Source organism: Branchiostoma belcheri, unplaced genomic scaffold (genome assembly GCF_001625305.1).
Source record: "Branchiostoma belcheri isolate BF01 breed outbred unplaced genomic scaffold, Haploidv18h27 scaffold53, whole genome shotgun sequence".
Classification (NCBI taxonomy): domain Eukaryota; kingdom Metazoa; phylum Chordata; class Leptocardii; order Amphioxiformes; family Branchiostomatidae; genus Branchiostoma; species Branchiostoma belcheri.
In genome coordinates, this window is record NW_017804165.1 from 1,703,344 (window position 1) to 1,716,662 (window position 13,319).

The window sequence follows — 13,319 nt, forward strand, 5'->3', positions numbered from 1 at the left end:
GAAAACAACTCTGACAAAGATAGAGCTGAGACCTCAGTCTGCTACCTGGTCTTTCAGATACAATGACCTCAGATACATCAAAACAAATCTACCATTGTTACCTTACTAAACATGGACAACATTTACTAATATCTCTTCCTCGAAATTGAAACATTTGACAAAAAACTACTTGTCAAAGGTTCCAAGCCAAAAACGTCTGTACCCTTAAGTCAAACAAGCAGTATGTGCAATGTAACATTATTTCAAACATATGTCTCCACTCTTGTTTTCTTCCTACCACACTCGTGTGAACCTTGCTCTTTATCCTGGCTATCATCTACTCCATTACCTCTCTCCCCACAGTCACCTCTTCCAAAGACTTCTACCTCTCTGGTGAATTCCATCTTCCTATCTGTCTCTGGAGATGCAGTATTCTCGGTGTCATTGCTAATCTGCTTACTCTGACCAGCTCCACGACCGTCCCCATCTCCAAACATCCAGTTGTCATCTGAACCATCTTCACTTCCTTCTGATGAGCTTTCTGACATCTCAACAGCCTTCACTGTTGGGGACTCCAGCATTCTGATGTTGGTTAGTTGAGATTTTACGGGAACCATCTCTTCTAAGGCTTTGGTCAAGGACAAGACTTCCAGGCTTGAAGTAGACGTGATGCTGCCATCCTTGCTCTCACTGTTGCTGATTGATGTGCTATGATTGAGCACGGCTGAGGATGTGATGGCGGAAACTTCCAGGCTTGTTTCAGAGAGGATGCTGTCATTCCTGGACCTACTTGTGAGGACTGCCTGTACTTTTGCTGGATGAAAGCTCTCCATGGGCACAGACTGTTGTTGACCTTCTGTTGTCAACTCTTCACCCTCTCTTGTCATTGGGTCACTTTCAGTTGAAGGTATGTCTCCTTTAGCTTCATTATCTGGTTGGTCCAGGCTTGTCCCTGACATTTCTAAGGCAGAAACCTGTGTCAAGTCATCCTCAAAAGCTGACCTTTCCTGGAGAGACTGCAAGAATTTGTGATGTACAACACGCAAGTCCCCACCATCCTTGCTGAGAACGTGAGACGCTGGGTCCAGCTGGAGAGACTCTTTGCTTGTGGAGCTGCCACTGTCATCTTCACTGTCACTGGTGTCCTCTGTACCACTGCTGATGAAACTGGAGTCAGTTGTGAAGCTCATTTTGTCCATAGCCTGGCATTCCTGCAGGGACTTGAAACGGCAATCTAGAAAGTTTGGTTGGCTCAGTAGATTTGCTGGTAGCTCACTGTCACCCTGTGCATTACTTGCCTCTACTGTGCTAGCAGTGGCCATACATTCTGCTTTGTCATTGGTGTCGCTGCAGCGTTCCTGTGTCTCTACTTGCTGTGGCCAGTACTGAACCTCAACAGGAGCTGCACAAGAACCTGCCTCCCTCGACATTATGACACTGTCTTGGTCCTGAGTCTCCATGTAGAAGGACTCCTTCCTGTCCAGGCTGAGAGATACAGCAGAATCATCTGCTTTACTCATGTCTTGGTAGTCTGTCACTGTAGCAGCTGACCTGTCAATTGCTGATTGCCAGTGCAAATCAGTAGTGGTGTTTGCCTCTGAGATGCTGCTACTGCTATAATCCTTGTCAAGCACTGTACTTGTGACGTTTGGAGATTTGGATCCTCCGTTTTCATCAGATCTGTTCAGATTTGGTCTTGCTTCCATCTGCTTCTGCTCTTTGGCACTTATTGACATGTCTTCCTTCTCTGCACTGTACAAGGAAGAATCTGCATCTTGTGCAGCTAAATCAGACTTTGATGCTCTGTTTGATTTTGTATCCTGCCCTCTTGCTTTGGCTTCAAATGTTTGAATGAGCTGCCCAACAGACTTGGATTTCCTGGCCAGGAAGCTCCATCGTTTACTCAGTGAACTTGAGCTGGTGCTAGGCTCATAATGCGGCTGTAGAGGACTCTCTTTTAAAAGAGATTGTAGCTTCTGGTGCAGCCTGCTTGACACAATAGGTGTGGAGTGGGTGTGCTGTTCTCCAGGCATGTGAGTGTCGTATATCTCAATGTCCTCTGGGTTGTTGTATATCTTGAGTTCGTGATCCCTTCTGAAGATGACCACACCTTCGTCTGCCCCACTGGTTTCATTCCTCTCTTGAAGCACTGTTTTAAATTTATTAGAGGATAATCTATGAACATCTATGAAGTGACCATTTCCTATCTACCTGCATTTTAAACATGTAATAGGAATGCCATTATTGAAGAAACATAACACTGTTATCAGCTAAGCCACAAATTAAAGTAAATACTTTGATCAAATATAAAATGCACATAGGAATCAAAATATCAAAGCTCAGTAGACTCATAATGAACGCGTGTACGGTGATGTACCTTATCAATCCCTTTTTTGTAGAGAAACACCCTTTGCCTTACCTTGTTTGTTCTGAGTGCTCAGGTAGTGAATGGGGCTCTCCTGGAAGGTGATGTCTTCCCTTATGTTGCTGACAGCATGTAAGGCGTTGTCGAGCACAGTCTGGAACTTTGATGGGAAGGCTGGAAGGTTCTCCTTGTCACTTGTGTCACAGGCTGACAGACTCCCCTGTTTTGGTATCGACCTCCTATACAGAACATAAAAACAGATCAAAATGACGTTTATTTAAGATATAATAGCAGTTACTGTACTCCCTACTATCATTATTCCTACAGTTAAAGCATTTAGCTCCTATCATGCATCTGTCATTCAGGTTATTTTAACTATTAAAACAAAAGTCAACCTCAATCAAATGACATGTTGACAGTGCACAAAGTAACAACCAAACAAAACACAGCAACCATCCTACTGACATAACAACTAAGATGCATGTTTTACACTCTACCTGTTTGGACTTTGCTTCATTGAGCTAGTCCTGTCACAGGAAAGGCTGCCCTTCCCATCCAAACAGTCAGGCAGGGAGGCCACCAGGTCCTGATCAGTCACCGAGTCCTGTGTTGTGTCCATAGTCGTCTCACCAAGGCAGCTTGGTGATGCACCAACTGTGTAGGTACACCTGGACACCTGCCCAGGTGATTTATTTGCAGGCTGCAGGACCTGTCATGTTGGAAATATGGAGAAGGTAAATATATACCAGTAGTCTCTCTCACATAGATCAACAGTTCAGGCTGAAATTATATACATGTACAAAATGTAAATGCAGTGTATTACATCATTACATCACAACAATTACATCATTTACATATGTAGGAACACTGACAGTACCATATAAAAGGAATAGATCTGAACTTTCCATAGGCAATATCTGATCATTCAAGATTAAGAAAAACCTGGGTATGAGTTACCTCTAGTTCCCTGCAGAGTTGTTCCCTGTATGATGTGAGTGGTGTGAGCCTGTCCACACCCCTGTAAGACAGGCCACATGTCACCAGATGGTCCAGCCCCAGTGGTACACTGCCTTCCTCCAGCTGAAGCAGCCTCTTACCGGTAGCAACATGTCTGCGGAAGTCGTGAGCCTCCAATGACTCAAAGGGTACTTGTCCTGCAGAAATTATGGAGAGAATCCTTCAGTTTAAATGGCTAATTACTGGCACTACTGACAGGAATCATGCTGAACACAGCAGTATGCAAGCAAATGAAAAATTGTCTTTGCTAATCTGCTTATGATGCAATTTGTGAGTGCCTGAATCATGACTTGCAGGTGCAGGTTTTCTTTGACCTACATTTACCTTCCTCCACCTTAATTGAAAAACACATTGAAAATCTATATTGTTTTGTTTTATTTCAACAATGGTAAATATAATGGTAAGTGAAAATTGATTATTTCAACAATGGTACATATAATGGATGGTGAATATCAATATCAACCTGTATAGATCTCAAATATGAGAGCACAGAAGCTGTAGATGTCACTCATGGTGGTTGGGGGTCTCCCTGCATGGATTTCAGGGGCTAACCAGTTGTAAGCTGCCAGAGGCCTGGAATTTTGGAGCACTAAGGATTTCTTTTGCAGAGCCTGGTTCTCACATCTTGGAGAAAGAAAGATGGTTAGATCAGTGAGAAACATGTAGCTGATAGGTGTTGACAAGACATCATACAATCATGCTACGGATTAGTAATGAAAAAGCAAATACCACTGTACTTGCCCCAATGCATCACCCCAAACACTTGCCAAAATGTTTTGCAGAACTTGTTGAAAGTGACAGATATCATTCTCACTTTTCCACAGCGTACTCAAAGTTGCCCAGCTTGCAGCTGTCCCCACCGGTAATGTATGCAGCATGAGAGGTGACACAGCAGTGCAGGATGCCCCGGCTGTGGACGTAGATAAGGGCTTCACAAATCTGCAGGAGAAAGCTGACCACCGTCTCTTCTTTGAACAGCAGTCTCTGGGGAGAGAAACAAAGGGACTGATTTTAAAAGGACTCAGTGACTATGAATGACACATATTTATCAAATGATGGGAAGCTGTAGCATCATGGTGACATTTCTTTTCTGGAATAGCTCATCAAAGAGACATTTTCTTCACCGAGCCACATAGTATTCACAATTCACATTTACCTCTGCAGGCTGTAAGGTAACTGATAACTTCAATACTGTGACAGCTTTGAATCGTTAAAAGCTGACAGTTACATAATATATGAGTGTGATGTGTAACAAAAATAAATGAAAAGCTAGTAATCATCATAATAGCTGTAGGGGTAAGCCAGTCGTCTTAAGATGTAATAAATGAATAAATAAATCATCATCATCATTGGCCTGTATTTCAGCGGGGACCAAGCTAGTAATAATTCCTCCTGCAAAGACTTTAGACAACACAGGTTCATGACCATGAGTTAGCAAAAGATATATTTCGAACACTAACCTCCTGATGTAACAGGTAGAAAAGAGAAGTTGACTCCACATGTTCAAACACAAGCATCATGTTATCCAGCAGGGCACTGTGGGTCACAGCCATCAGGAGGAGCAGGTTCGGGTGATGCAAGTGGCTGAGGATTGGAACAAACCAAATACTATATTAGACTGAATTTTCTATACCACCAGCAGCTTTTCAAAAGAGATTATTAAGTTACAAATAACATTATTTATCAGCATACTGTCTATTTGTACTGTGAAAGTATCCTTTTTCTATAGAGGCTCAAAAAATTATGAATAACCTCACAAAAGTTGTCATGACCACACTCTGATATCAAGTTCAGCACCAAGGACAGGGACGCCCCATTTTTTCATAATACCAAAAGTTTGGCTTCAAACCATGTCATTTGCAGCAACACAATGTGATAACTAGGGTGGTACATTAATTAATATATAAGAGGAAATATTGATTAGATAGATAACTGTGGTCACCACATACCCTAAAGTTTGTACTTCATCCATCAGAAGATCCAGTCTGGCCCTGTCTTCTGTCTGCTCTAACTGCTTAACTGTTACCCTACTATGGTTCCAGTTCATTCTGGAAAATAGAGCACTCAATCCATTACCTTACCTCATAATACAACATTCAAATATGTTATCTATCTGCATCTACTATTCTATGGTTCCATCAAATAATCTGAATCTGTAATGCGTCTGTTAAATTTACCACACTGCATGATGAAATATTTGTGACTTATTGTTGTGGCAAAAACCAAACTGAAAGCTTTTACGTATGTAGCAAAACAATTTTACCCGTCATTTACTGTTCAGAAATATGTCCCATGTATCTCTTACTTTTGCATTGTGAAGAATCCTCCTGTCACATACTTGAGGGCTGATGTGCCCCCCTCGGCCTTTGACAGCTGAGTCTCAGGAATGATGGGGATGGTAGAGATGTAGCCTGCTGATTGGTTCTTCCCAGTCCCAGTGTACATCTACAGTCACAGGAAGAGTGAGGAAATGCTCAAAGGTTCAAACAAATGGAAAAGTGCTCACTCCAGGTTCAGAAGAAATCAGGACATATTAGGAAGTCTAGGTCTGAAGGCTCAAAGAGTGATGATAAAAACATTCATTGTAGACTGAATATGCTGACGGAAATAACACAAGTTACAACAGGCACTGAACACTGTGAAATAGATATAGCTGACAAAATTTGTAGTTTTTTTAGTACCCTTCCATATCCAAGAAGTTCCACACTTTTCTTCCCCCTTGGCATAGAGGTATGCAGGGCTAACAGGGAACTGGCTGATGACTTTTTCTCCTGTGGACCAAACAGAAAACTATTGTATGACCATTTTGTACACTAGAGGTTATCTACTAGTATTTGAGCTGTTCTACAGGAAAGGCCTAAAGTATTTCCTAACATTCTACTCAACTGTGACTCCATAAATCTGTAAATTGGCAAACTACTAACATCACTGATTAATTGCATTACCTTGACAGTTTCTCCAGCTGCACCAGTGATTTCTCCATTGCTGAGGGCCACAGCGTGCATGTACATCTGGTCCAGCAGGATTAACATCTTCTTATTCTTCTTCTTGTCTCTCTCCAGTGCCCAATCCTGAAGAAATAAAGACTCACGCTTATTGTAAGATCAAAAAATGACAAATAACAACCTCACAAAAGTTGTCGTCACCACACTCTTGATATCAAGTTCAGCACCAAGGACAGGGATGCCCCATTTTTTCACAATACCAAAAGTTTGGCTTCAAACCATGTCATTTGCATCAACCCTGAATCTGTTGCTACAAGTACACCCTACCTTTGGTGTCCTTCCCTCGTTGTCATGCAGCCTGATGTTCCCCCCTGCCCTGACCAGCCTCAGCAGGATGCCAGTCTTGCAGCTCCAGGCAGCCGCGTGGACAGGAGTGCTGCCATTGTCTGAACGTCTAAGGAAAAACAACATCAGGCCAAAGAATTGGTTTTTCTTATTTACTTTAAACATTTTTTTTGGAAACAACGAAAATTCTTACTGAATATCAATGTCTTCAAAGCCATTCTTTAAAAATGCAGTGCTGGCATACATAACTACTGTCTGGTAATAAAAAAAGTATCCCTTCTTTTGTGTATGGTGTAATGTAGGTAGTGACTAGGTACTACGTAACATTATGTTTTGTATTTATAGGGACAGTCACTTACTCATTTGCATTGGCTCCATACTTCAGAAGAAGCTTCACAGTCTTCTCTTTGCCCAAGTAACAGGCACAGAAGAGTGCAGTCTGGTCTCTAGAATTGGGATAATCCACCCGAGTTCCTGTGGGAATTTGATAGATTCATTTCATAGTACATGTATATATTGACATGTCAACTCCAAGATGTCCATGCTCAAAACCTCCATCACTAGTGTCCCATAAGGTGCAAACACAACAGAAGCTTGGAACATTTTGTGTACAAGAAAGATAAAAATTTCATAGAAATTTCTTACCTTCCTTTAGCAGTTTCTTGACAATATGGACCTTCCCTTTTCTGGTTGCAGCGTGTAGCTGACCACCCTGACCATCCTCAGAGAGCCATCCAAGGGAAATCATGGCTGAAACCTGACAACTTGCATATGACTCTAGATGGTAGCTGTGTCTGTGTCTCCTATGAGCGGTATCAATAAGAGTTTGTAAAGATGCACTACAAATATTTTGGTAATGATTACATATTTTTGGGCTTTTCACATGTTTTCCAATCTAAATCATTTGATCACAGAAAGTATACTTTTGTAGAGGATTTTTTTTTACCTGTCCACTGGTATCTGAGTCAATGGTGCACAGCTCCTAATGTTTCAGCATCTTCCTGTGTGGGAAAAACTGGGCAGTCATCGTCCAGTAAGGATTTGGCAATTCAGTTGCTGCACACATGCAAAAGTTTTAAACACAATGAGGATACAGAAATACCACATTCATAATTTACATGAATCTTCCTTCCATTATTATTTTCTCGTTCAAACGATTTCGCAATCACTCTATTTGTAAACCACACTCAAAGCTAGCCGTGGCGACTCATGAAGACTTATGAAATACGTTGTATATAACCTGCGTCGCCACGGCCAGCCCAAAGCCAAAGGTTACCTTGATTATACCGCATACGGTTGAGTAAGGCCTCTGTCTATAGTGAACCGGCGTTCTTAAGATATAATCAAGATCCTGTCTATAGTGTTGTCCCTTGTTATATAGTCACCAATGCATTTTCGTTTCATTGTTGCCAAAAAGGAGACGACGACCGAGTGACTTCTAGCGGAAGTGTGACCCAAGGTCACATATCAGAAGAAGACTATTTTAGTAAGATTTATCTACTTTCTTCAAGAAATAATCGAACAAAAAAATCCAAATTGCTTGTATGATATCTGACCTTGCAAAGGATCCGTAACGCTACTTTTGCCGGCAAGTCACGAAAGAAAGAGTATAAATACCAGCTACATGCGCGCCTACATGCGGTGGGAAGACATTGATGAGGTCAACTTCAAGAACGAACGAGTCGACGCTAGCTCACTAAGCTGTGCCTTTTCAAACTGCGAAACCCGGAGATTTTTTACATCATGTTGTAAGCCTTCAAAGATCCAAGGCTACTTACCAGATTTCCTGTATTTCTTGCAATCCTGAGTTTCCTGACAAATATTTGCTTATCTGCTGTAAAAGTCGTCTGATAAAAAAGCCGCCATTTTTCTTCTGTATTGTACGACATCCAATCAGATAGCAGGAATCACTGGCGATATTCACTCGTTCCCAGGGTGACTATTGAATGTTGTACGTAAATGAAGACAGAGACCATTTCAGTGAAGTTTTAGTTAATCTTTCAAACACGTATCTTTAATCTTGATCTGTTTATATATACATACAGGTTTTATCAGGCCTTCCTACGGTAAATCTGGAATATATATAAGAAAATACTAACGTAGTGACATTTTACCTTTTCTGTTTACGTTAGCACCAACCAATCCTAGCTAACGATAAGTGATATTCATTTCACCATGAGTTCGTCGTACTTTGAAACAATTTCTTGTTTCACTGTCACGGTTGGGCAGTTAAGTAAACACATTGAGTGGAATGATGATGACAATGCATCGTACATGTGGTCCCTGATACTGGAAACAGTGTTCAATGCCTCTAGGGAGGAGAGTTTCGCAAGAGGAGTTTCATAGTTTCATCTGTCCTCCGCTCAAAAACGGTGACATGTTCCTCCCCTGGACCAAGCCTGTTGAGAGCTTCAGACGCGCCAGTGATGACGAGTCTTACCGGCCACCAGCCTTGTACACTCCTCGTACCGCTGGGTTTGCTGAAAGGAAATATGAAAGCACGTCAAGACGTGGAACATTGGAAGTTCATTGGATTTTACTGCATTCTTTTGCTGCATTCCTTACATAAAAGGACTCTTCACTCCGGCTGTTTTGCTATAAAAACAATCAATACAAACCATTTGAGGATTCGCTTTTGAAAAGTTCTTTCATGCTACTAGTACTTTCGCATCAACACATTCGCGCACGTTGCTGAGCACTTTCACAACTACTCAACCGCGTGCTACATAATTATCTACCTTATTTATGGACGGCCTGTGACCAGGAAGGACATCTCTATAGCATGTGGTCATCTCTATAGCAGCATCCAGCATATATAACACTATTATTGGAGAATGACGTGTGTGAATGACGGAGAAAATAACCCACATGGAAGTTGGTTCACATACCAAATACTATGGCAGTCCAGGGGAAATCATTTACGGTCTCTCTTCCCCTCTTTTATTTAATACAAGTACAGTTTTGCCCAACCCCACACCCCCGCCTTATGGTTTTCCTGGTCTGACCAGCACGTTCTTAATTGCCTTACAAATTTGTCTTGGGTCTTCATTTCTTCATCTCTCGAGCGATGTGGCACCAACATCGAAACCGTTTGTACCTGCAACACAACAAACCATCTTTGAACTTTACAAGATCAAGTCACCTTTGCCTAGTCGTGAGGTCGGGGAGCGGCCAACGTTCCGACTTTTCAAATTAAACGGGAGTAACGTCATATTTATTGATAAAGGGTTACCGCTGTGCTTCATCGTAGCTAGTGGGCTTCTTATAACGTCATAAGCCAAATAAACGGTGATATGAAAGCGCCAGCCAAATAGCCCACAGCGTTACATATATACTACAAAACAGGATTCCGAAGGCGATGGCAGCTCTGCCGGAAAGACATCCCGATATCGCGGGAACGCAGGCTCCGTCTGTCCTGACGTCTGGGATCGTCAAGTTCCGCTCCATCCTTCTCTTTTGTAGTTATAGTTTTATCATATTAATAGTTTACAAATAAAGGCTGTCATTATACGATAAAAAAGTGCATCACATAGAATTGACCGCAAGTTCTATTTCTCTTGTAAACACACATTAATAAAATTTTGCTCCGGATTTATTTTTAAGGTTCATTGGAAGCGTGCTTAACAAGCAAGTAGGACCATCTTCCGACGAACGAGAGCGAATCCATTGCAACAGAGACAACAACAACGTTTCCGTGCGCATGAAGACGGTCCCTAAGCTTATGTAGATGAAACAGAAAGAACAGGATCAGTAGAAACATATGTTACACTTAATGTGCTTACCGTGAAGCTTCGATGATTAACCTAATTATTCCACCAGTTCCTAATACTAACAGCGAGTGATTCAAGTCATTACAGCATTACAGGATATGCTGCTTTATACATAAATTATAAGCGCTATTAGAAGTGGAAGGCACGTTCCCGTTGTGTCAGATTTTATCCTCTAAAGTCGATTAGTTTGTGAAACGGACAATCAGGAATTGAGGCACGTATCTTCTTGTTAAAAGCTTGTACAGCATCAAAATACGAGATACGAACGATTACTCTACGATGTTATTGGAAGAAGTTATCTGATACTACCGTGTAATTCCACTGGAATAACATTCATTTACTTGGATTGTACCTAAGGCCACATTTAATAGATTTCATGGATGCCACCCACAGACGCATCTATAATTTTTCGCCGCCGTTTTGTTATCTGATACTATATGTAATTCCACTAGAATAACATTCATTTACTTGGAAATTGTACCTAAAGCCACGCACACTTAATAAATTTCATGGATGTCATCCGCACGCGCATCTATAATTTTACGCCGCCGTTTTGTTATTGTTTTGTTTTGTTTTCACGAAAAATTATATGCCATTCCGGATCTACAGGCAAAGATTTGCGGAGCTATGGAATTGAACAAGCCACGGTCTTTGAATATAATGTTACCTGATTTGCGACAATGCGCCCGGGGAAGAGCTGCTTCAAGTTCTAAGTCTTTTATATAATGTAGGCATCTTTATTTTGCGTGCATGCATAAGTTTTGGGTTGTCCAAAGGATGCCGTCCATAAAATCACGTCATTGAGGCCTAAATGAATAATAGCTTTGTAAGGAGCATGGAGCAAGACCCGTAATTAATCAAAGGTCCGCCAGGCGCAGCCCGGTACAAACAAATCTCATGCTGGGAAAAACTACATGTTTTTCTGTGGACGGATTTGTAAACTGATCCAATCGTGACAAGAAGGGAGTATGGTGAAAAACGACAGTATCGCGAAAAACGACTTATCACTATTAAAGTTATGCCCGAAGGCATGCTATTATGGCTTATTTCTCAGTGAACATATATATAATACCACAACAGAAAAACGTTTCAAAGGGTGATCCTGTGTCGGTTCGTGAGACCACCAGCGCTGGCCAGTGGTCTATGGTTTAAATAACTCAGCTTCAGAAAAAAAGAACCCGGGTATATTGAAACAGGGCGAAGAAGCGACACATGACATAAATCATAAGTTAATCTGAAGCACCACATGTCTTACCTTACTCAGCTTAGTGTCATTAAGCTTTTGGGCGAGTTTCACACCACCGACTATTGTCACTGAAGTCGACATATCGGCTGCAACAACATGGACCGCCAAGGATCATGATAGTGAACTGACGAAGTGTTTACGTTTAGGTCGGGATATTCCACATCATGCCCGGTAAAGGATGGTAAAGTGCAAATCCTTAGTGTCTTCGTAAGGGACGTAAAAGCATAGAAGTTGCTTTGTGTAAATTTTCATGATAACGAAAGCAGGAAATCTACCCCTTTTATACGGGATTAGCGTACTACAAGGACAACTTTTGCTCGGAATAAGTTACATAAAAGCTAACACCCCTAAACTGTCGATGGCATTGGTTTCGCCCTGGATAGGCCGGTGATGATTAGTGTTTTCTGTGCAATCCCATGGGATCTGTGCTGGTAACGATATCCAGAGCAGGACTATGGGACAGGACAGATGAACTGATAATATAAACAGTTTGCCTATTACTCTTTACTGCCCCTTTGACCTACAGTGCATTTGGGCCTTAAATCGCATTCCTATGCTTTCGCTGGCCGGCACAGCTACAGATTTACCAGTTATTTTCAGCTAGCTATAGTGGCTAGTTTGACCCACTTTCTTGTTTGACAGGTGCCTCTACGTATTATACCATTTATAGTACAGTACTAGTAATTACTCACTAGCCATGTGGTTGGTGCCCTGAGGGCCATCCTTATTTTCATGTTTACACCCCTACATCCAACCGAAAACTCACATCTCCGTGCATATTTGCAGTTTGTGTAGCCGTAGATGTATGTATATGTATATTCATATATATACAGATACATATAAAATAGTTTAACTAAACACACACCTTTCACCATTGTCAGATAATGTGGCCATAGGTAAACATGACGAGGAAGCGACAAAGGAACTGGCCAGATTTTAAATGATGCAACACCATATGGGCACATCTTTGCCATCTGGCTTTCTATATGTTTTTATTATGTGCATTGATGGCTATAAATCAATGAACGAGACACAATCCAGGTCAGTACAAACATAAATCCCTTAATGAAATCCTTAATATTGTATTTATCCTCTTCGCAGATGATATCGGGACTAAGATCAAAGAACTGTTTAATTGAACACGACGGGCGGGCTATAAATGCGCAAAAGATCCAACTTTTTTTTTCAATGCCCGCTGTGAAATTTTGTGTATCATGTCTGTGACATATGCTTTGTCAGATCGATATTTAAAAGGTTCTGAAGCAGATGAAAGAAAGATAAGAAAGAAAGGAAACAAACACCGAACCAATCCGCGATTTTTTAGCTGGCGTTCTTTGCTTGTTGTGATTTTCGCATACTGCTTTGGTTTGTTTCTTTCAATATGTACTAACGTTATGTAAGATAGGTTATGTATCCAATAGCTTGTAGATCTTTACTATACAATACACTGAATTCCTGGCCCGTTTACAAAATGATGTGTTAGCATCTTCCCCTCCACTCCCAGTGCATAGCCATGTATGTACTGTATACGTGACTACAAGACGCAGTGTTCAATACTCTCCAAGCAGAGGTTCGGGTTTTGGGTTATTTTTGGCGTGTGTTTAGGCTTTTTTTATCGGGGTTTCTTTTTTGCACTGGACCCCCCCCCCCTA

At 41.4% G+C, this 13,319-nt stretch overlaps 1 protein-coding gene across 1 annotated transcript; it reads right to left on the reverse strand.

Annotated features, from left to right (window-relative positions):
• Positions 1-164: 164 nt before the first annotated feature.
• Positions 165-11,811, reverse strand: LOC109480877 (serine-rich adhesin for platelets-like). Its single transcript, XM_019783207.1, has 15 exons — positions 11,677-11,811; positions 9,680-9,748; positions 9,066-9,131; positions 7,598-7,611; positions 7,297-7,454; positions 7,011-7,125; positions 6,634-6,760; positions 6,307-6,432; positions 5,667-5,806; positions 4,176-4,271; positions 3,825-3,985; positions 3,302-3,498; positions 2,842-3,053; positions 2,399-2,583; positions 165-2,128 (listed from the first exon to the last, which is right to left on the reverse strand). Exons 1-15 carry the CDS (start codon positions 11,746-11,748, stop codon positions 243-245), a joined length of 3,624 nt encoding a protein of 1,207 aa, XP_019638766.1. The 5' UTR covers positions 11,749-11,811; the 3' UTR covers positions 165-242.
• Positions 11,812-13,319: the final 1,508 nt, after the last annotated feature.